The following is a 22,900-nucleotide window of genomic DNA, read 5'->3' on the forward strand; positions in this document are numbered from 1 at the left end:
AGCGCCCCCGCGCGGCGATGCTGACTGGGAGGACTACATTTCCCAGCAGGCCCGAAAGGATGCGCATGCCCAGTGGGCCGGGAGCGCTGCGCGGATTAATCTGCCGGCGCCCTGGCCGGGAATGGCGAGCGGGGGTGGCTAGGCGCCCCGAATGGACACCGGACGTGGGGTCTTGCGGGGCCGCGCGGGGTGAGGCCTCCTCGGTTTGGAAGTGAGTGTCCCGGCGGGGCAGAGTAGGGCCTGGGGCCAGTGCCTGAGGTCACGGGACTGAAGTCTTGAGTCTGGGGTCTGCAGAAGGACTGGGGTCTTAACTCGTAGCTTTAGGTCGAGATGTGTCTTCAGACTGGGTGTGAGGTCCGGGTCTGTGTCTGGGGTCCTGGGTCTAAAGTCTTGGGCTGGGGTCTTATGTCCGGGGCCTCGGGGACCTGCACCTGTTGGATTTGTATAGTCAGGGTGTATTTCAAACCTGGATTCCACGTCGCGGGGAAGGAAGACTTGGAGGAGTAAGGGTTGGGTGAACAGGATCCCCGGGTGGGAAGAGGTCCTGGGTGACAGGTATAGAGGACTCCTCCCCATCCGTTTCCTCAACTGTAAAATGGGGTTCGTAGCCATCCCTTCCTTGCAGGGTATGGTGGAGATTAAATTATGTGTCCTGTATAAACGGTTAGAGCCTGGCACCAAGGTGGTACTCAGGCAATGTAATCTTTGAATCTTTTTTAGATACTGGCCCTAGCCTGGGGCATGGAATTCCTGACAACCCCCGGGCCCCCTCCAGGGCTTCCAGCCATGGACTTGGAGGAACCCAGGGATGCGCTTGTGCCCTCGCAGGACCTCACCTCTGACTCCCAGTGGGACCTGGTGCCGGGAGGGCCCAGCAACCTCAATCAGATGGAGCTCGACGGGCCGAATATTCAGGACCTTGTACAACAGTTTGAGGCTCTGCCAGGTGATCTGGTGGGTCTGTCTCCAGATGGATCCCCTTGCCCCCTGCACATTGCCACCGGCCACGGCCTGGCCCCCCAGGACCAGGCTGATGCCCACGGGCTCTTGTCTGCTGAGGCTGGCCGGGATGACCTGCTGAACCTTTTGCACCTCGAGGAGTCCCCTCCTTCCCAGTCTTGTTCCAAGGAGCCTCCAGACCCTGCTCCTCGCCTGTTGCAGCCCCCTGAGGACCCAGATGGGGATACCGGCCCCCAGGAATGGGCAGAGGGAGCCTCTGCTGAGCGACGTGGCAGCAGAGGCTCAAACAGCTCCACGGAACCCTGGCTGGAGACGGTCCCTCTGATTGCTCCTAAAGAGCAGCCTGCCAATACTGAGGTAGTGCCTGCCCCACCCCCAGGCCTCCGCTGCTGCCGGGAGCCAAGCTGGGGGGACTTAGTCCTGCCCCTCTTCTGTCTTCTTCTAGAGCCCCAAGACTGCGGCTTCATACCCTGCCCTCCAGGAGGGTGAGTGTCCCGCCCACCCTGGCCCCAGGGACCTAGGGGTTTCAGAACAGCCTGAATCGGGTTCCTGAAATCTGGCGCAAAGTTTGCCAGTATGGAAGTGCTTCTAGAGAGGCTCTGAGGTTGGTTTTGATTTCAGGCGGCCTGAGAGAAGAGACAGACTTGAAAAGGTTCTAAAAGGAGTAGAGGTTGATAGGGCAGGCTTGGATATTTGTAGCACTCCGTTGTAGAGTAGGGGTGGCAAGTTACCATCTGTGGACCAACTCCAACCCACCACCTGTTCGGGTATGTCTTGTGAGCTGTGATGATGGCTTTTGCATTTGGAAATGGTTGGAAAAAATCAAAAGAAGAATAATATTTCTTGACACATTAAAATAATATGCAATTCAAATTTCAGTGTCCACAAATAAAATTTTATTGGGACACAGTCATACCCATCCATTTACATATGATCTGTGGTGGCTTTTGTGTTACAATGGCCAGGTTGAGTTGCAATAGAGACCATTTGGCCCACAAAATAACAAATATTTAGTGTTTGGCCCTTTGCAGGAAAGTACCAATCTCTGCCCTGAAGTCATGGGAAGAACCAGTGTCCACCTGGAATATTCTAGACTTTCTCCCCAAATTATCTGAGGCTCCATATCAAAGAGCAAAGTCAATGATTGTGAGAAGAGGAGCTGGTTTGGACCCGTAGTTCTAAGAAGGTTCTAGAGTCACAGGTGGAGCTATGACTCACCTAGGCGGTTCTAGAACTTGGCATTTTGCCTGTACTTCTAGATTGAAGTAATCTGGGCTGATGAGAGTGTTCTGGAATGACGAACAGAGCTTTCTGGGGCTACTCAGACTAGGGAGGGAGTTTTAGAACCAGAGTGAATAGAACATACTTCTGGTTCTAGACCAGTAGGAGGTGTTCTGGAGCTGGGCAGAGCTATCCAATTCTAGAGTCATCAGAAAGTTCTAGAGTGGTGCCATACAATAGGAATATAATGTGAGCCATATGTGACTTGAAATTTTCTAGTTATCCACGTTTTTTAAAAGGTAATATTAATATACATTTTAATTAACCAAATGTATTTAAAATAATATTTCAACATGTAATTAGCGTTTCACAATTCTTTGATTTTTTGTTTGTATTAGAGCTTCAAGATCCACTGTGCGTTTCGTATTTATAATACACCTCAATCCAGACCAGCCACATTTCAAGTGCATAATACTTGGCATGTGCTGGTGGCTGCCATATTGGATAGTACCATCCTGGAACCCCAGAGCAGAGTTGTCTATTGTTCCAGAATGCTTAGATCATGACAGAGAGCGAGCACAGCTGTGTGTGGTTTAAGTTCATAGGAATGTGGCTTAATTCACTGGGACCTATATCTATAATTCCAAACCAAAAAGCGGTAACTGTTGGCTAGAACATTGTAGAACTGCTGCTGGCAGATCTGTCTGGTTCTATGTTGCTTGGGATTCTGGAGTCATGGGGGCAAAGCGTTACATGGTTCTGGGCTTGTTTGGGGGAATTCTAGAACCATGAGCAGAGTTATTTGTTCCTGGGTGTTTCGATAATTCTCAGGATCACTGGATGTCTCTGTAGTCGTGAATTATTAAGGGGATTCTAGAACCGTAGGAAGAGCTACCCGATGCTATCATAATTAAGAAGTCATAGAATCATGAAGTGGAAAAGTCTGATTCTGGAGTGGTGTAGGTTTCTAGAATCCCTGACAGAATTCTGTGGTTTGAAACCTGTTAGGGAGTTCTGGAGACATAGATCAGAGCCATGTGGGTTTCTAGACACTCTTGAGAGTTTTAGACATGTGGACAGTTTCTCTGGGCAGTTCTATGACCATGGAGTAGAACTGGACCGATAGGGGAGAATTCTAGAACAATGGGCAGAGTTAACTGCCTCTAGATTGATGATGAATTCCAGAACCATTGAGTAGAGTTGATACCGTTCTATGATGTTTTGGGTTTTAGGAATGGAGTGGAACCATCTAGATCATGGAATTCGAGAAATGCAGGGTGGAGGTATCTGTGAGCACTAGTGCTGTTTTGGATTAGCTGTGGTTCAGGACTCACAGAAGCCTCTAGAAACTGGATCCTTTGCCTGGGAGTCCTTGAGCCGTGGACAGAGCTGGCTCTGGACTACTTGAATAGCCCTAGATTTGCGAGGGCTGAGCTGCTGTGCTTTGTCTCTGGCTGATGGGATGTCCTGGGACCACGCGGGTGGACCTGTCCGCCTCAACAGTACTACGTTGTAAGAGGGTAGATTTATCTGTGCTTCCAGACTATTCAGGCAGCAGAGACCCTGGGCCAAGCCCATGGGGGTCCACGAGGCTGGTGGGGGCTCTCGAGGGCTGATGCCTCCGCTGTTGCCCTCAGTTTCGGGTCCCTGTGACCATGAAGATCTCCTTGACGGTGTCATATTTGGGGCCAAATACCTGGGCTCCACTCAGCTGGTGTCCGAACGGAACCCGCCCCCCAGCACGCGCATGGCACAAGCCCAGGAGGCCATGGATCGCGTCAAGGTGAAGCTAAGGGCCAGTGGGCGGGTCGGTGGGCCGCAGGCTGGGTCCTCCGAGGCCCTGGAGCCTGGTGGGGCAGAGGCTGGGTCTTTGGGGTCCTCTGCCTCCCACCCCACCCCCTACAGGCCCCCGATGGGGAGACCCAGCCCATGACAGAGGTGGACCTCTTCATCTCCACCAAGAGGGTCAAGGTTCTGATGGCTGACTCCCAGGTACAGGGCGCAGGCCTGGCCTCGGGCATGGGGAGCTGCACTGAGGCGCCTGCCGCCCACCCACGCCTGACCTGCCCCTCCCCAGGAGGCCCTGATGGACCACACCCTGCAGACCATCTCCTACATCGCCGACATCGGCAGTGTGCTGGTGATCATGGCCCGCCGGCGGCTGCCCCGGCGGCCGGCACCCCAGGCCCACAGCCAGCAGCTCTACAAGATGGCCTGCCACGTTTTCCACTCAGAGGACGTGAGCAGCCGGGCTCTGGGTATCCTGGGGGAGAGACAGACTCCAGGCAGCCCTTGCCCTCCTCCAGATACTCTCACCCCTGCCTCTTTGCACTGGTCCTCAGCACTGCCCACTGTCTTCCACCCCTCCCATAGGTCACGCATGTTCCAGTTTGTACGTAAGACTTGCAGACTGGTGGCTGACTCCCGAAACCTTCCCTGCCCCAGGCTTGTCTATCCTCCCATTCCCAATGTATTCCCCAAGACAGAAACTATTTTGCCGAAAGCTGCCCAAGCTGTCTCCTGGGAATCTTGTCCCCGGGTAGGGCGGGAAGGCTGGGCCCTAAGTTTGTCAGAGGATTTGGGGGCCTAGGAGGAGGAGGGCAGGACACTCCCAGAGAGACGCTGCCCATCCACCACAGGCCCAGCTCATTGCTCAGGCCATTGGCCAGGCCTTCGCTGTGGCCTACAGCCAGTTCCTGCGGGAAAGCGGCATTGACCCCAGCCAGGTGGGCACCCAGCAGAACCAGGGGGCCACGGGCCCTGGCCACCTCCACAACGGGGACCTCGACCACTTCTCCAACAGCGAGAACTGCAGGGAGGTGAGCAAGTGGGTGGGAGACCTCCTACCAGTCCCCCGCTGAGTGGCCCTCATACCCACCCGTGTCCCCTCCCAGGTGGTCATCGAGAAGCACAAGGGTGAGGGCCTGGGAGTGGCCCTGGTGGAGTCGGGCTGGGGCTCCTTGCTGCCCACGGCTGTCATCGCCAACCTGCTGCACAGGGGCCCCGCCGAGCGCTCGGGGGCCCTTAGCATCGGGGACCGCCTTACTGCCATCAATGGGACCAGCCTAGTGGGGCTGCCCCTGGCCACCGTCCAGGCTGCCATCCGTGTGAGTGCTCCTGGGGTGGCAGGGTCCAGAGGGTCTGGCCCAAGGGCCTCCCGATGGCAGGTTCACCTCCCCATATATCTGGGAAGGGCCATGTATCTGTGCCCAAGGTGACAGAGTTACCTTCTCTGGACAGGTCTCAGCCCAGAGGGATCAGGTAGAACTTAAAAGCCCTACTGGCTCCTGTGCAGTTAAGGAAACAGGCTGGGAGAGGGGACGTTGCCCATCCAGGGAGACCTCACCGGTGTGGGAATGGGATTGGAGTGTAGGCGGCTCGTGGCAGAGCCAGCGGCTTTTCCTGTCCTCTGTGAGGCAGCCTATGTGTTCTTGAGTCTTGACCTTTGTTGCCCACTTGGGGAAACTGAGGCCCAGAGAGGAAGGACCTCAGGTCAGAAGAACATGTCTGACATGGTTCACGTAGCATGTCACCCTGCGTTTGTCACCCTGTGTGGTAGACACTGCTAGAAACTTGCTTTTGACTATGCAGAAACTGAGGCCTGGAGAGTCAGGGAGGTGAGAGGCCACACAGCTCCAATGCTGACACCACTCAGCTCCCGTCTCTGTTCTTAACTGCTTCTCAAGGGCTCTTCTAGAATCTAGGTCTCCTAGAGCCTTGACTCCAGATCTCCATTTTACGGGTGGGTAAACTGAGGCCCAGAGGGGGCTGCAGCTTGCCAAGAGGTCCATTAGCCCCCAGCGGCCCAGCTGGGCCAACGTCCCCTGTCCTGCACAGGAGGTGAAGTCGCAGACGTTGGTGACCCTCAGCATCATCCACTGCCCACCGGTCACCACGGCCATCATCCGCCGACCCCATGCCCGAGAGCAGCTGGGCTTCTGCGTGGAGGATGGCATCGTGAGGCCCCAGCCCAGGGCACCGGGTTGGGGGGGCGGCCCCTAGCGTGGCCCCCTGAGCAGCATGGCCCCTTCCTGTCCCCTGCCAGATTTGTAGTCTGCTCCGTGGGGGCATTGCCGAGCGTGGGGGCGTCCGCGTGGGGCATCGCATCATTGAGATCAATGGGCAAAGTGTGGTGGCCACGCCGCACGCCCGCGTCATTGAGCTGCTCACGGAGGCCCACACTGAGGTGTGCGGGCAGTGGGTGGGACCGGGGTGCCCTCCCACCAGCCCAGGCCCGCCTCCAGCCACCACCTCCTCTCCTCCCAGGTCCACATCAAGACCATGCCAGCTGCCACCTACCGCCTGCTCACGGGCCAGGAGCAGCCCGTGTACCTGTGACTGGCCACCACCCCCACCACTGTGCCTTAGCCCCTCCAGCCCTGGAACTACATCTGCGGCACCTCCTTGGCTGACCAGGGCCCCGGAGGAGTCTTGACTCTATTATTTTCTGATGTAAAAAAATTAAAAGCTTATCAAATGGGTGAGGTCTCGGACCAGGGTATGTGGGGTTGAGAGAGGAAAGACAGGACTCCAGCTCCATGTCCTTCCTGGAAGCCACTAGAAGCCAGTACTGTGAAAATATTTATTAAAGACCAGGTGGAAGGAGGCAGGGTTTGAGGTTCTATATGGGAAACTGAGTCCCAGCTCCAGGAAAGAAAAGGGAGGACGGCCCAGCTGGCCACGTGGGAGGGGATCACAGGTCAGTGGCTGGGCCCCAGTCATAGCCATCTTCATCAGAGGACTCCACATCTCTGGCTCGTGTAAACTTTTTCCTCAGAGCTTCTCGCTCATATGTCCTGGGCATCAGAAAATAGAATAGAGGCTGTGGGTGGGAAGGGCATGGACTTAACTACCGTCACCTGAAGCTGACTGCTAGGCACAGTGGGTGTGGGCAGAGATGAGCAAGGCTGGGCATTTGGGGGTTGAGCCTTATTAATGAGCTCCTACACAGCCTTCAAAGCCCTGGCTCCAGTGCCCCCTCCTTCAGGAAGTCTGCTCCCAGGAAGAGGATTCCTACATCCATGTCCCTGGCTACATGGGACTTAGAGTGGCTCTGTCTGTCTGTGCTGCCCACCAGGCTAGGAGCACCACGAAGGCATAGCTTGGTTCTAGGTCTCTTCTTCACCTCTACCCAAACCCTGAGTCCCAGGGAAAAGGTTGAGGGGCCCAGTCTGGAGTACAGGGACTCTTACCGCATGCTGTCTTGTCGCCACTGACCCTGTGGGTGGCAGCTGTCCTCCTTGAAGGGAGAAAGGAAGTTAACACTTCCCCCAAAAGTATGATAAATCCCTCCCTTTCCCACCTTTGCCCAGGCAATGCTACCCACAGGCTTTCTCCTTGCCAGCACCCCCCAAGTCTGCATCTCATCTCCAATTTTAAAAAAAACAGGCTGGGACAAGGGAAGGCCTTGGCTGAGATCTAGCCTGTCAACAAAGGGGGAATTGGGTTTTCCATCAGTAAAATTTCTCAGAGGGATATTGTCAGGAGTTCATAAATGAATTTGCATATGTAAAACGCTTAGAACTGCCAGCCCTATAAGTCGGCTTCCATGGGCAGTTGAGCAGGTCGGGCACTGCACAAGCCCCGGGAGCACCACGCTAACCAGAGACCTCACAGATTGGTACATTTTTACATTTACCTAGTCAGGCACTGTAGGGGCTGAGGCAGCCCCACAAGAACTAAATATTTGTTACTGTTCAATATCCAACTACTGTGGGCCAGAACTTGGCCTAAGTGTGTTGAGTTCAAAGAACCACCTGTGATGTCAAGACTTTTAGCATCTGTCCCGGTATCCCCGATAAGGAAACTTCATGTGCAGAAGTTAAAGTATTTGCTATAAGTGACTCAGTGTCTAAGTCTATAGATAGCCTAAGTCTGGGTCCAGATATTGATCTGATTACTTCCTGGCAGGAAATAGGGTCCCCGTGTGTCTCTGTCCTGTCCCCAGACCCTTGCTGGGGCCACCCCCATGCCCTGCTCACCTGGGCCCTTTGGTGACCTGAGGATCTTCCGTGATGATCCCTCTGGCTTTGGGTCTCGTCTGCCATCACAGGCTCAGAGGACCTGGCCAGGGCTGGCATCAGGGGCCCCTCGTCCACTTCTGTGTGGGGCCCACCCTCACCGTCCGTATAGCCCTCACCGTCCGTCTCATAGTCGCTGTTGACGCGGCTGTCACAGCTCAGTTCAGCGGAGCTGTCAGCCAGGCCGTGGTGAGGGAGGTCCAGGTTGTCCTCCAAGGAGCCATCCAGCTGTGGGGTGGGCATGGCCTGACTGAGCCGAGACGCCTAGCCCAGGCCTTCCCAGACCTCCGACCAAACCCCAACCCAGGACACCACCTTCACACTCCAGGTAAGACCCTTGATCTTCAAGTTCAGGCTTAATCTTTGACCCCAGGGTGAGTTCTGACCACTGACCTTTCGCCTGACTCAAGGCTGAGCCCCAACCCTTAACTCCAGCTTCAGCCCCCAAACTGAGTCCTCTAATCCCATCTCACCCCCAGTGCCACCAGGTCCAGACCCTAATCTGAGGTCAAATCTTGGCCTTGGCCACACCCTACCCCTGACCTTGCCCTAAATCAAGACAGAGGCCTGAAACCCTGGCCTGGTACCTGGTCCTCAGCTGTCCAGATGGGCCGTGTCTGCTGCTCGCGGATGATGGCCTTGAGCTCCTGGTACCAGCTGTCACTCATGCCACGCAGAGGGATGGTGGCTGTGGGGAGGGGGCATCAGTGTGGCCAAGAGACCCACTGCCTACGCTGGGTCCCCTGCTCCCTCCCTACCTGTGAAAAGGTGGTCGCTGTGCTTCCACAGCTTCTGGGCTTGAGCATAGAGGCGGCGGGTGCTGCGTTGGGAGGCAGGAGCCAGCCATTGGCGCAGTGCCTTGAGGCTCTTGCGACTCTCGGGGGTGCAGAAGATCACAATGGGGTAGTACTGCACGTAGTTGAGGCGCTCAACTGCCGAGGGTGTCACATCTAGGAGCGCGTGCTTGTCCTAGGCGGAGCCGTGGTGGGGGAGGGAAAGAGTAGAGAAAGAAACACACCCAGAGACAGGCCAAAAAGACAGGTGGAGAATCGGAGATGAAGAATCTGAGATCAGAGTGGACCCCAGCATAGTGCCTACTCAGGCCGTCATATTGTGGGTGGGGTTTGGTGATAACCCAGGCCACAGCGAATTGAGCACCAGAGCTCCAGTTTGAGTCTCTGCCTTTTTCCAAGACTTGCTGCTGTGTGACTGGGCAGCTTCTATCCCCTCAAGCCCCCCACATCTCAAAGCCTCCGAAAGGGGGAATCCATGGGACAACATACTTGTGGGCTGTGGGGTGAGAAGAGGTTGGATGCCTGGGCCTCAGTTTCCCCACACATGAAATGGGACCCACACACAGCCCTGCTTACTTTCTCCGCGATCACCCGCACGGTGTCCAGTTTGATGATCTTGGAGGGGCTGTCATTCCTCAACACGCTCTCTGTGGAGGGAAGAGGCAATCAGCAGCTTCAGGAGGGTGGTCCCCTAACCCCTCAAATTCATGTCTACCAGCCTCTCCCCGGCTCAAGAACCCACCATGGCTCCCTACTGCCCTTGAGAGGAATCCTAACAGCAGCAGCAACTGATCTGTTTCCCTTCTGACCTCGGTCCTCAACTCCTCCTGAGAAGGGGTGGCTGTTACTGGCCCATCTGGCAGATGGAGAAACAGCCTCAGGAACATAAGGTCACCAGCTCACAGTCACAGAGCCAATGAGTGGCAAGGTCAGGAGCCTGATGCAGAGCCTGTGCTCCAGACACTCATTCTCTCAGGCTTGGTCCCAACTCCAGGCCTTTGCTAGAGCTGTGACCCAAAAGAAGCTCCTTTTAAGTATACAGCTCAGTGGCATTAAGTGCACTCACATTGTGCACCATCCCCACCATCATCTCCAGAACTTCCCATCTTCCCAAACTGAAACTCTGTCCCCATTAAACACTCACTCCCCTCCCATCCCCCAGCCCCTGGCACCACCATCTACTCTTGTCTCTATGAATCTGACTCCTCTGGGGACCACCTATAAGGGGATCACACAGAGTCTGGCTTATATCACTGAGCATCATGTCCTCCGAGTTCATCTATGTTGTATAATAGCAGGTGTCAGAACTTCCTTTTTTTTTATTCCCATCTTTCTTCCGCCTCCCCACTCCCCACTCCAGTTCAAGCCGTTGTTTCTCAGTCTAGTTGTGTAGGACACAGCTCCCTGGCCCATGCTGGTATTATGAGCCTTGCCAGCTCACGGCAGCTGTAGCCGGCTGCTGGCCTGCTGCCGGCCACTCACGCTGGCCACCGGCCACTCACAGCAGCACATGGGAGCCCACGGCAACCCACGGCAGCACACAGCAGCCGGCAGCAGCTCACCCCAACCCCTAGCTGCTCACGCCAACCTCTGGCTGCTCACGGCAGCCCAGCCCAGCTCCAGGGAGAGCTGTTGTTCACAATCTTAGCTGTAGAGGGCGCAGCTCACTGGCCCAGGTGAGAATCGCACCTGCGACCTCAACGTTTGGAGCACAGTGCTCCAAACAAGGGAGCCACTGGGCAGGCCTCAGAACTTCCTTTTTAAGGCTGAATGATATTCCATTGTCTGGATGGACCACACTGTGTTTAACCATCATCCGTCCATGGACACTTGGGTTGTTTCCACCTCTTGGCTATCGTGAATAAGGCTGCTGTGAAACTTCATGTTCAAGTTGCAGCTTTCAGTTCTTTTCATGTGTCACAAGGAAATTATTTTTAACTTCTTTCAACCATTTAAAATATGTAAATAGCATTCTTAGTTAGCAAGCTGTATAAAAATAGCTGGTGTACCAGATTTGGCCTGGGAGCTGTAATTTGCTGACCCCTACTTTAGTTTATTTCTGTAGTTGTTAATTTTTGGTCTCCTTGCTGGGCCTCGTGTATTTTGTTCGATGCTGTGTCCATAGCTCAATAGACAAATCTCGAACCAATGGAATAGCTGGTACATTGGCTCAATTGGCAGTGGCTGCCTGGTGAACTGTTTTTAGGACTCTGAGGCTCTATCCAGCCAGAGTGCCATGATTGCTTGAGGATGTCTGGCCCAGGCATTGGAAGGGGTGCTGGTGGTTCATGTTCTACCTCTTACCCCCAAACAGTGTCATTAGCAGCCCCTCTCAAGCTGCCTCAGCCCCAAGGGCTGGGAAAGGGCTGTGACATGATTCACCAACAAGGTTGCCAAGGGACCTGGTTTCTCACCTGCAATTTCAAACTGGTCAGGCATCTCAGCACTCAGCTTCTGCATAGCAATGTCTGCCACTGGTCCCAGGATCACCACTGGGCGCTTGAAATTGGCTGAGGAGCAGAGAAATGATAGAAATCAGGATCCCATTTGAGGCAGGTTCTTGCACAACCACTCTCCACTTCCTCTACAGTAATGGTATATCGAGCCAGGCCCATGGCTGCCCAGCTAAAGACTACATCTCCCAGCCTCCCTTGCAGCTAGGGATGGCCATGTAACTAAGTTCTGGCCAATGGGGTTCAAGCAGAATTGTGTACAATTTTGGGTTGCATCCTTCAAGGACCCTCCCCACCCTCTTTCCCCTTCCTGCTGGCTTGAATGTGGGTATGGACATGCCATCTTGGACCACACAGTAAGGCAGAAAATAAGACAAGAAGCCTGGGTCTCTGAAACTGTGAAGCAGCCAGACCATATTAAATTATTTACACTGGTTCTGTTACTTGAAAAAGAAACTTGTAATGCAGCTGTCACTACAGCAGTTGAACTTAGCCAACTCAGTGGTCAGAAAACTACAACTTGAGGGCCACATCTGGCCTAGTGCTTGTTTGTGTAAATAAAGTTTTATTGGCACACAGTCATGTCCATTTGTTTATGTTCTGTCTCCGACTGCCTTCCTGAAGAATAATTTTGAAAGAAACCATTTGGCTCACAAAGTCTAAAACAGTTACTGTCCGGCTCTTTGCAGGAAGAGTTTGCCGACCTCTAGACTAACTTGACACATTTTCATCAATGAGGAAATGGGTGCAGAAATCATCTTGCTGTGAAGAAAGTGAGTAGCCAGCCCTCTCTTGTACATTCTCTTTTTCTCCTCTCCTAGGCCTATCTCTCTTAAAAGCTCAATACATTCAGATTTCTAAACTTTCATTGGCTGGGGGTAGAAATTAAGTACATGGACTTTGATTTTAAGTTTTTCTTCTGGACATTGGTGCAGCAGGTGAAGAGCAGCTCAGTCCTGTCTCATCCTGGATGACTAGCGCTTCCCATCCTCCTGCAGTATTTTTTTCTAAAGGCCGCTGCCCCTGGTTTTAATCACACCTTCACTATGAAGGCTATGGGCAGGAGCTTAATCTCTTCCCTTCCTGAAAACTGGATGAGGCTGTTTCCCCACCACCCTTCTCAAGTAGGGAAAGGTTCTATGTGCTGGTTTTGTGTGTGTGTATGTATTTTTAAACTGTGGTAAAATAGAGATAACATGAAATTTAAATTGTGGTAAAATACAGATAACATCACATTTGTACATTGTAAAGTATATAATTCAGTGGCATTTGGTACATTCGCAGTGTTGTACAACCCCCACCGCCATCTAATTCCAGAACATTCTCATCTCTCCAAAAAGAAACCCCATCCCTATGAGGAAACTCCCACCCAGCCCCCAACAACAACCAACCCACTGCCTGTCTCTGTGGACGTGCCTGTTCTGCACATTTCACATAAATAGAATCACACAGTGTGTGGCCTGTGTGTCCGGCTTCTCTCACTGAGCACCGTGTGTTCAAGGTCCGTCCACATGTAGCGACTGTCAGCGCCTCCCTCCTTTTATGGCTGAGCGACACCTCATTGTATGGACCACGTTGTGTTTATCTATTCACCAGCTAATGGACAGTTGGGTTGTTCCCACCTTTTGGCTGTTATGAATATGCTGCTGTGGACATTACAGGGACACGTTTAGGTCTGAACACCTGTTCACAGCAGGCAGGTATTTTTAAGGGCATCTGTCTACCTCAAGCAGACAGCCTCAAAGGAGCAGCACCCACTAACTGAGTAACCCCTCTCGCTGTGCTGTCCAGTGCAGTAGCCACTGGCCACGCGTGGCTCATCTAAACCAAGATGTGCCAAGTCAAAACGCACACCAGATCTCTAAGACTTAGTACAAAACAAAAGATTTGAAATAGCTCATTAATAATTTTTATATGAAACATTTTATATGGATTATTTCTTGAAATAATATTTTGGATATAGCATGTTAAAAATAAATTAGTAAAATTATTTTCAACCATTTCTTTTTACCAATTGTATATATGTGGCTCATCTATTTCTATTGGAAATAGGAATTAGTTTTAAGGACTGAAGCCCTTTCCAGTGCCCTAAAATAACCAAAAGTGCATATTTTTGGTGGAAAGAGAGAGGCGAGCATTGTGGCTTCCGATGGCTGCACTACAGTTTCCTAATACTCTTATTTGAGGCTCCGCGGCCCCTCCAGCCTGGGTCCCACCTTCTCGCAGCACCACGCGTTCATACGGCGGGTAGTGACCCTGCCTGGTCAGTTCCGACAGATCCTCACGGCTCCGATGGGTGGTCTTCTTGGCTCCCTGACGAAGACCCCGCAGCCGCCAGAACTCAGCCCGCCGGCTGGAGCCCGCTGAGGCGCCAGGCCCAGCCCCCACGGCCCGCTGGGCAGCCTCCAGACTGGCCAGCTGCTCCGCCCTGGGGAGAAGGGAGATTACTGAGCACTGGGATCAGCGCAATAACAGCCCCAAAGGCATCCCGTCCTCATCCCAGGACCTGTGGACATGTCACCTCACATGGTAAAGGGACTTCGCAGGTGGGATTAAGTCAAGGCCCTGAGATGGGGGTGACCCTGGATTCCCTGGGGGGCCCAGTGTCATCACAGGGTCCTCATAAGAGGGAGGCGGGAGGCTCAGAGTCAGAGATGGAAGAGGCTGCTCTGCTGGCTGTGACGATGGAGGAGGGGCCACGAGCCAGGGACGCGGTGCCTCTAGAAGCTGGAAAAGGCCAGAAACGGTTCTCCCGGGGCCTCTGGAAGGACTGGCTATGCCCACGTCTGGGTTTAGCCCCAGAAGGTTCATTTTGGACTTCTGACCTCCAGAATGTGAGAGAATAAACGTGCGTGGTGTGAAGCCACTAAGTTTGTGGTGACTTAAGGTGACCTGGGAAACCCATACAAGTGCTGACTATACTGCCCCGAGCTTTTTACATGTCTCCTCGGCTTGAACCATCAACACCGTTAGGAAGTAACATTGCGGGGAAACTGATACTGAGGGGGGCGGCGAGGCTGAGGGTGGGGAGAGGTCCCCACCTCCTCTGGTTGGGGATGATGCCGCGCTCCTGCTTCCGGAGGTCACGACCCATGCGCACCGCCAGCCAGTGGCCTTCACGGGCTTGGCTCTGCCCTGGGCCCGGGTACAGCGTGTCCAGCACATGGAAGACGTCGCCGCGGGTGAAGCCCAGGCCATAGGGCGGGCTGGGCTCCAGCTCAAAGTGTGTGCGGATGTAGAAGGAGTCACCCACGCGGGACTGCACCATTTTCCGGAAGACTGTGGACAGGTGGAGGCTCCATGAGGTTGCTGGGAATGAGCCTCACCACTGGGCCACACACAGCCCACTCCCTCCACACTCACTGTCCTGCTTTCGCTGCGTCACCAGCTCCACCTCCTTGCCCAGTGGCAGCCCCAGGAGGACCTGCACAGCCTCCTCGCGAGTCAGGTTCCGGAAGGGCATGTTGTTCACCTGCAAGGAAGGGTGTGGGATGGACGAAGTTCCGGGCACGAGATCCCAGCTCTCGCTCTGGACGTCCTACCCCCAACTGCTGCCAGAGCTGCTGCCAAGGACCCCAGCAATTGGGGACAGCTTTCTGACTGGAGGATCAGCCTGGGCATCACAAACACATTAAGGTCCTGATCCAGAACCTGGGCCATGGGAACTGTGATCAGCACACGAATCACCGAGGCACAATGGGTTGTCAGCATCAAGGCATGCAAATGGGGGTCACAGCAGTGACAAGATCATGACACTGGTGCGAATTTTGTCACACTCCAGAGTCAAGACATAGTCACAGTGTTGTGACAAGGACAATGACATATAGACATGGACAGTGGGTCACAGACAACACTTGTTCTCAAGGTCATGACAAGGTCAACAACAAACAGATACAGACAGTGGGTCACAGACACCTGCTCTCAGGGTCATGACAGGGACAACAATATATGGACACAGACAGTGGGTCACACCCACTCCCAGCGGACCCAGGGGAGAACTACACAAGCTGTAACAGACTGAGTGTCACCCAGCACACCAACATGCCCACTAACAGACACCTCCATGTCACCTGCAGAATCTGGTCTCCTTCCTGGATGCCCTGTTCCTCAGCTGGGCTGCCCGCCTGTACCCCTGACACAAAGATGCCCACGTCATTGCCTCCGGCTAGCCGCAGCCCAATGCTGGTGGTGCTCTTGCAGAAGCGGACCACCCGTGAGTCAGGGCTGTATCTGCAGGGGAGGCAGAGGCGGTTCAGGCTGGAGTGGGCGGAGAGGGGAATGGGTATCTTTGGGAGAGCCCTACCCCCTCTGGGCCTCAGGTTCCCAAACACTCCCATGGGACCTGTGGCGGTCCCATCAACAAACTGGTGCGGGAAGGCGGGAATATGGTGACTGGGAAGGGATGTGGGAGTCTCGAGTTGGTAGGATTTTTTCTGGGGCACATACCCACGGTCCTCCATGCTCTGACTGCTGGGTACCCTGTAGATGTCATAGCTGCTTTGCCTGGGGGTGTCTGAAAGGGAACAGCTAGTCCATTTCCCAAGCACATTGGCTGGTCCAGACTGCAAACCTTCGCTATAGAGTGTCCCTGCCCCATGAAATGCCGTCACCCAACCCTCATTCCCTCCCAGGGAACCATCCCTGATTTTTAGGCCCAGTTCAACCTCTCCTACTCTGCCTGGCAAAACCTCACTAGCCGGAATCAGAACAATCGGAGGAGGGGTGCTCAGACTCGCCACCCACCCACCCTCTGCTCACCTGGTTCCGAGACAGTTCTGGAATCCACTGAACTTTCCCGCCGAAGCTGAGAGCTCTCCCTGGAAGGGGACAGGTTTGGGGTGAGATGGGAGTGGATGTTGAGGTATGCTTTTTAGAATTTTCATTTATCTGGACTCAGATTCAAATCTTGGTTCTGCCCTTCTGTAGCCGTGTGATCACAAGTTCATTGCTCTCCCCTTCCAAGCCTCAGTTTCCCCCTCCCCACCCTGGGCGTGGCTGAGTCTGGTCAAGGCTTCAGTGAAGGCTAGGTCAAGATGAAGTAAATGAGCCTGGGACAAATAGTCATTTTATTGTTTGAATATTAGTGAAAAGTTTTAGAGATTGCTATGGACTGAATGTTTACGTCCCCTGCAAATTCATATGCAGAAGCCCTAACCCACAATGGAATAGTGTTAGGAGGTGGGGCCTTTGGGAGGTGACTCGATTTAGATGAGGTCACGAGGGTGGGGTCCTGTGATGGGCTTAGTGTCCTCATAAGGACACACCAGAGATCACTCTTTCCACCAGGTGAGGGCACAGCTAGAAGGGAGCCATCTGCATCTGCAGGCCAGGAAGAACCTGGCAGGGGAGGCAGAGGATGGTCAGGCCAGAAAGGGCAGAGAGGAAACTGGGAGTCCCTGGGAGACGCCCCCCACCTCCTCTGGGCCTCAGTTTCCCAAACAGAACCTCACCAGAACCTGACCATGCTGGCACCCTGATGTGGACTCCCGGCCTACAAACTATGAGAAATAATTGTTGTGTCAGCTCCCCAGACTGTGGTACTCTGTTATAGAAGCCGAAGCTAAGAGGTAAACAACATGAAGAAAAGAAAGCCCCCTGCAAACCAGCCTGCGCTTTCAAATAAACGTGTAGGGAAATATGTACTTAAATCTAGATGGGCCATATGTTAGCGTTTCCGACTTTCATCCTGTGAAACCCCAGTGCTGAGTGTGTGGGGGGTGGGGAAAGACATGGGAAAATACCACATTCCCCACCCCATGCCTCTTGGAACAGATAAGCAGAGTAAGGAATACGCATCAGAGAAACCCGTCAAGCTACTTGGATCCTTCTGTCCAGAGACCCTTCTTTATGCAAATGCAATGCCCAGTAAGATCACGCAAGAGTCCCTCAAAACCCTTTGAGAAATGCCACCCTGTGTCATTCTGCCATCTGGTTCATTCACCCCACATGATGCCAAGTGCATTTTTCCCTGGTCTTTCAAATATACTCTCCAAGACATCCTTTTTCGTGGCTGTCTAGTATTCCCGAGCAAGGATATAGGATAAGGATCATAGTTATCAGTAGAAGAGAAACTCACTTAGTGAACATTCGCGATGGGCTAAGCACACACATGCATCGTCTCCTTTTGTCTTTGTTAATTAGCCCCCTAACAAGGCAACAGTGGACTAAGAGTTGGGGCCCTGGGTGGGCCCTCCTCTGGCCTCTGAAATGGCGCTCAGTGACCCCCACCTCCTGGTAGTTATGGCCCTCGTTAGTACCCCTCCCACATTGAACCAGGGTTGGCCTGTGTGACCAAAGGAATCCAGTGGGCCTGAAAGTTTGACACGTCTGAGACTAGATTGTGAAAAGGACTGTGGCTTCCATCTCAGATCATCCCTCACCTGCATATGCTCTTAGATCATTCACTCTGGGGAACCGTAAGGATAGGCCCACCTGGTGACGAGCTGAGTCCTCCTGCCAACAGCCAGGGGAGTAAGCTTGGAACAGGATTACCCACCCCCCAAAGCCTACAGCCCTAGACAATGTCCCCGCTGTGACTTTGACTGTGACTTCATGAGATTGCGAATCATAACCACTCAGCGAAGCAGCCCCCTGATTCCTGACTCTCAGAAATGATGGGAGATAATAAGTATTTACCGTTGTTTTGAGCTTCCAGGTTTGGGGCTGATTTGTTACGCAGACATAGGTAACAGATACAGCCCCCCACACACACACTTCACAGGGTGCTGAAAGCTAAAGTGAGGTGCCCATTATCTAAATAAACTCCAAGTATTAAACGTTTATGTTTTTTAGGCACTGAATTGTGTCCCCTCAAAAATTTATCTGTTGAAGTCCTAACCTCCAGTATTTCAGAATGTGATGGCATTTGGAAATAGGGTTGTTGTAAATGTAATTAGTCAAGAAGAGGTCACACTGGGGCCCCTAACCCAACATGACTAGTGTCCTTATAAAACAGGAAGTTTTGGACACACAGACACACACAGTGTGAAGACACATAGGGAAGAGACGGCCGTCTAGGATCCAAGGAATGCCGGCCACCGAAAGCTAGGAGAGAGGCATGGAACAGATTCTTCTCTGGAGCTTTCAGAGGGAGCACAACCCTGCCACACATGCTGATTTGGAATTTCTGGCCTCCAAAACTGAGAGAATGAATTTCTGTTGTCCTAAGCCACCCAGTTTGTGGCACTTTGTTACAGCAGCCACAAGAGACCAATACAAGGTAGTTGCCCATTTTTCCCTTTCATAAATTAAACATCATTATAATGAACCAACATCTTCCAGTCCCCACATACATCCCTGGCTATTTTGCCCCCAAGAGAAATCCCTAAAAGGGCCTTGCTGAGTCAAAGGGTTTATGCATTTTGAAGTCTTCTATTAATAGGATGCATTATAAAATTCCATCCCTTCTGCTTTAAGTTGATCTATATCTGGTTCTCCCAGTACCCAAGAACTGAAAGCCACATACCAGGGTCAAGAAAGACTGTGGGTGGATAGCGGAGGCCTCTTCCAGGCAGGCTGCCAGGACTGCACCCTCAAGCCTACCCCCAAGTAGAAAAGGTATGCCCATTTTCCCCTTCTGCTCAACCATTCTGGCCAATGGGGTTACATACGCAGGAGAGTTGGTGCGGTTGTCATCAGGACTCCGCTGCCTGTGCTGGGGTGGTGGTGGGACATGGGATGGTGGTGCCTGAGACAGCTCTGAGCCGAGGTCTGAGATGTCTGCAGGGGAGAGGGCATCCCATCAACCATGGTTACGCGTTCCAGATTAGACCCATTTCACAGAGAACATCAAGGTCCCTTTAAGCAAAGGGGCCTAGACCAGCGTCAGGCTCAGACAAGTAACTCTAACCCTGACTTGCTATGTGGCCTCGAGCACGTTTCTGTCCCTCTCTGAGCCTCTTAGGGACAGGCTCACCGATTCCTGCTTGGCCGTGCCTCGTACTCCTTGCTCTCCACTCACCGCCCCCCAGGGCCTGCCGGCTGGCTCCTCACCCTCCAGGAGGGAGCTGTCGCTGTCGCTGACGGCCGGCGGGATGTTCACCAGGAACTGCCTGTGGTCCCTGAGCACGAGCAGAGTCAGCTTCCCTTCCGACTTCTCGATCAGCTGCCGCGTGTCGCTCAGCGACAGATCCTTGCTAGATACCCCATTGATCTAAAAGCGACCAAGAAGGAAGAAAGGACGTGCGTTAGTGAGAGATAGGGGATACTGGACAGTTTGGTTGGGGGGCTAGAAACACAGTCCCCAGGGGTTACTGAAAACAGACATTCCCAAGAGAAAATGATAGAACTGGATTCCTGCTAGGAGAGGAGACTACACTAAGAATTGACTTCCACAAGAATTCTAGAAACAGGCAATTTTCTAAGGAGGGAACACTAAGGGAAAATTAGAAACAGGCTGACTCGCCCATCTCCCTAGAAGAGGAAATTTCTCATGAGACACTAGGAACAAATACAGTGTTTCCCCGACAATAAGACCTAACCGGAAGATAAGCCCTAACATGATTTTTCAGGATGACATCCCCTGAAGATAAGCCCTAATGCGTCTTTTGGAGCAAAAATTCATATAAGACCCGGTCTTATTTTCGGGGAAACATGGTATTAGAAATGAGTCTAATTGGGCTGTCCCGGTGGCTCAGGCAGTTGGAGCTCCATGCTCCTAACTCTGAAGGCTGCCGGTTCGATTCCCACATGGGCCACTGGGCTCTCAACCACAGTTGCCAGTTCAACTCAAGTCCCGCAAGGGATGGTGGGCTCTGCCCCCTGCAACTCAGATTGAACATGGCACCTTGAGCTGAGCTGCCTCCCGAATGGCTCAGTTGGTTGGAGTGCCAGCTCTCAACCACAAGGTTGCCAGTTCGAATCCCGCAAGGGATGGTGGGCTGCGCCCCTTACAACTAGCAACAGCAACTGGACCTGGAGCTGAGCTCCGCCCTCCACAACTAAGACTGAAAGGACAACAACTTGAAGCTGAACGACACCCTCCACAACTAAGATTGAAAGGACAACAACTTGACTTGGAAAACAGTCCTGGAAGTACACACTGTTCCCCCAATAAAGTCCTGTAAAAAAAAAGAAAAAAGAAATGAGTCTAATTGGAAGAGAGGGAGATTGGAAGAGAGGGAGAGCTACTTAAAGATGCTAGAAACAGACTCTAGAGGTGGATTAGAAACAATTCCTGGGAATAATTTACGTCATCTCCACTTACACCAGGAATCCCTTTCTAACATTCGCGCTCGGGAGTGTCTGTTTTCAGTAAACCTGGGGATTGTGAGTTCTAGTCCCTCACCAAACTATGCCTCTAGTGTCGACCCAAAGCCACAAGAAACAGACAATTCCTCTGGTTCACTAGAAACAGATAACTCTGAGGAGACTCTAGAAGCAGTCAACTGGAGATGATTTGGAAATCAAACACTAGGAATAACTAGAAACAGATTTTCTGGAGCGGAATCTAGAAAGAAACCAGCTCTTAAGGCAGACCTGCTCCGCTAAGCCTGGACTCCCATTAGCACCAACCACAACCACCTAGGGCAGGTCTGGGAATCAGAGCTGTAGCCAGCTGGCCACGTGATTCTGACATTAGAAACAGACCCAAAGGGGATACTAGAAACCGACATTTGGCAGTAAATTAGCAGCAGATGGAGGGGAAAAGGGGAAAGCTATTTCCAAACTTTTGGAAATTGGCAACCATGCAGAAGACAATTTCCCCTTGTCTTCTGCATGGTGTCTGTGTGGAACGGGATTACCCACCCCCTTTTAGGGATAATGGTTCAGCGCCAGCTCTGCTGACTTTGACCTATAACTTGATCACACTGACCTCCTTTGGCCTCAGTCTTCCTGTCCTGCCCCTGACAGGAAGTCTCAGCTCACCTGTAGGATGAGGTCTCCTTCCTGTAGCCCCTGGTTCCGGGCAGCCAGGCCTGAATCTGTGATGTGCTTGATGAAGATTTGACTGCCCAGTTTGACCCCGAACTCTGTGGGAAAATGAGTGAAACTGAGGCAGGGCCTGGGGTCTGGGCTGCCAGATCCGCTTGGAGTTCAGCCTTCTCATCTGCCCTTGGCCCTGCTGCTATCAGAGTCATTGTCCCACAGGGAGAGGGAGGGGTCAGGCTTGGCTCCCTCCCAGTCACACTGACAGCCTGATAGGACACACACTGTCACCAAGGGATTCTGAGGTCAGTGCATGGAGGCCCAGGGAGAACCGTTTCCCGCCTTTTCCAGCTTCTAGAGGCACCGCGTCCTGGCTCGTGGCCCCTCCTCCATCGTCACAGCCAGCAGCGCAGCCCCTTCCATTTCTGACTGTGAGCCTCCCACCTCCCTCTTATGAGGACCCTGTGATGACACTGGGCCCCCGGGGGAATCCAGGGTCGTCCCCATCTCATTTCTTTAACTTAATCCATCTGCAAAGTCCCGTTTGCCACATGAGCTGACATATCCACAGGTCCTGGGACTAGGATGGGGACGTCTTTGGGGCCATTATCCTGCCAACCACACACCATATGGGACCGCATGTCAGGGCATCCACCGCTGCCCCTTTGTGGGGACCCCAAGTCCCGCTGCCACCGCACGCCCGCTGGCGGCCTCACCTTCGCTTTCCCTCCTCCGTACCAGCACCGACTTAGTTGGCCTCATGTGCACGTCCTGCCGTGGCAGCCGCTTGAAGCCGGACACCAGGGCCAGCCCGTTGGCCTGGGAGCTGCCGCCCGGGCTTCTGCGCCCATGGCTGCTGGCCCAGCTCCGGCGGCCTGCCCTAGGCCGGTGAGAACGCTCACTCAAGGAGTGGCCGGAGCCACTGGATGTGTCACCCTCATAGCCCCGGCCATGCTCAGCCTCCTCGAGCCTCCAGAGCCCATCCTCCTCATCTGAGTCTTGGTGTCCTGGGCCATGGGGGCTGGCCTTGGTGGCAGGCAGCTGGATTTTCCGGGGACGTTTCACTGTCTGTTGGGGGATGAAGGGACGACCAGCTCAAGGTTCTCTCCCATCCACTGGGTGGCCCTAGCTGTCCAAGCGGTGACATGGGAACAAGATCTCTCTTGCTTACACTCATACGACCTGTGGGCCGCAGGACCAGTGGGTCTCAGCCGGGGGCAGAAGTTGCCCTCCCACCCAGCACCCACTCACGATGTTGGCCATCTTGGCGCAGGTCTTCAGGATCTGAATGGCGAAGGTGGAATTGACGTTCTCCATGGACACCCCGTTCACCATGACGATCTGGTCCCCTGTCCTGAGGCAGGAGGACAGGTCTCAGGAAGGCCTTGCCCGGGAGCCCCTCTCTTCAGGCCTGCCGTGAGGACCGCTGGCACCTCCCCAGCACCCACCTTTGGGACAGGTACCCCCTGGTCTAATTCACTGGTGACCCCCGGCTCATGAAGACTTTTATCCTTCTGGGCCTCAGTTCCCTCATCTGCAAAAGGAGGCTGCTCGTAGGACCCACTATAATAACATAATGCAACAT

The 22,900-nt window shown here is 53.4% G+C and overlaps 2 protein-coding genes and 1 long non-coding RNA gene across 8 annotated transcripts in view; 2 read left to right on the forward strand and 1 right to left on the reverse strand.

Annotated features, from left to right (window-relative positions):
* The first annotated feature begins 70 nt into the window (after positions 1-70).
* Positions 71-6,754, forward strand: APBA3 (amyloid beta precursor protein binding family A member 3). Of its 5 annotated transcripts, none has more exons than XM_081077714.1 (11): positions 71-211; positions 721-1,317; positions 1,406-1,445; positions 3,819-3,964; positions 4,087-4,173; positions 4,259-4,420; positions 4,821-5,000; positions 5,076-5,288; positions 6,019-6,138; positions 6,227-6,367; positions 6,448-6,666. In XM_081077714.1, the coding sequence occupies exons 2-11, from the start codon at positions 742-744 to the stop codon at positions 6,517-6,519; spliced, it is 1,737 nt and encodes a 578-aa protein (XP_080933840.1). In that variant the 5' UTR covers positions 71-211; positions 721-741; the 3' UTR covers positions 6,520-6,666. The 5 variants fall into 5 exon arrangements, with proteins under 5 accessions (XP_080933840.1, XP_080933842.1, XP_080933838.1 ...); XM_081077716.1 differs by having other exon boundaries at positions 829-1,317; XM_081077712.1 differs by having other exon boundaries at positions 77-211; positions 6,227-6,754.
* Positions 6,718-22,900, reverse strand: part of TJP3 (tight junction protein 3) — a 28,823-nt gene continuing 12,640 nt past the window's right edge. For both annotated transcript variants that reach the window (XM_081077711.1, XM_081077710.1), the window contains exons 4-21: positions 22,567-22,669; positions 22,032-22,383; positions 21,316-21,419; positions 19,441-19,600; positions 19,059-19,167; positions 16,207-16,265; positions 15,895-15,961; positions 15,519-15,678; positions 14,812-14,920; positions 14,490-14,727; positions 13,665-13,876; positions 11,410-11,505; positions 9,572-9,642; positions 8,960-9,170; positions 8,789-8,889; positions 8,163-8,429; positions 7,374-7,420; positions 6,718-6,977 (exon numbers count right to left, since the gene is read on the reverse strand). In XM_081077711.1, coding sequence (XP_080933837.1) covers positions 6,875-6,977; positions 7,374-7,420; positions 8,163-8,429; positions 8,789-8,889; positions 8,960-9,170; positions 9,572-9,642; positions 11,410-11,505; positions 13,665-13,876; positions 14,490-14,727; positions 14,812-14,920; positions 15,519-15,678; positions 15,895-15,961; positions 16,207-16,265; positions 19,059-19,167; positions 19,441-19,600; positions 21,316-21,419; positions 22,032-22,383; positions 22,567-22,669 — 2,569 coding nt within the window. In that variant the 3' untranslated portion in view covers positions 6,718-6,874. The remainder of the gene's footprint in view (positions 6,978-7,373; positions 7,421-8,162; positions 8,430-8,788; positions 8,890-8,959; positions 9,171-9,571; positions 9,643-11,409; positions 11,506-13,664; positions 13,877-14,489; positions 14,728-14,811; positions 14,921-15,518; positions 15,679-15,894; positions 15,962-16,206; positions 16,266-19,058; positions 19,168-19,440; positions 19,601-21,315; positions 21,420-22,031; positions 22,384-22,566; positions 22,670-22,900) is intronic.
* Positions 8,399-12,857, forward strand: LOC308509572. The gene is made up of 3 exons (XR_013995210.1): positions 8,399-8,529; positions 12,138-12,221; positions 12,766-12,857. It is a non-coding gene; the product is annotated as an uncharacterized lncRNA (long non-coding RNA).

Source organism: Rhinolophus hipposideros, assembly GCF_964194185.1.
Source record: "Rhinolophus hipposideros genome assembly, chromosome: 16".
In the NCBI taxonomy this organism is placed as follows: domain Eukaryota; kingdom Metazoa; phylum Chordata; class Mammalia; order Chiroptera; family Rhinolophidae; genus Rhinolophus; species Rhinolophus hipposideros.

Excerpts from the sequence above, each read along its gene's own strand:
- APBA3 (XM_081077712.1), top strand. The coding sequence starts at position 742 with ATGGAATTCCTGACAACCCCCGGGCCCCCTCCAGGGCTTCCAGCCATG. Across the intron at positions 5,001-5,075 it reads ACAGCGAGAACTGCAGGGAG|GTGGTCATCGAGAAGCACAA; the intron begins GTGAGCAAGTGG and ends GTCCCCTCCCAG. Across the intron at positions 5,289-6,018 it reads CCGTCCAGGCTGCCATCCGT|GAGGTGAAGTCGCAGACGTT; the intron begins GTGAGTGCTCCT and ends TGTCCTGCACAG.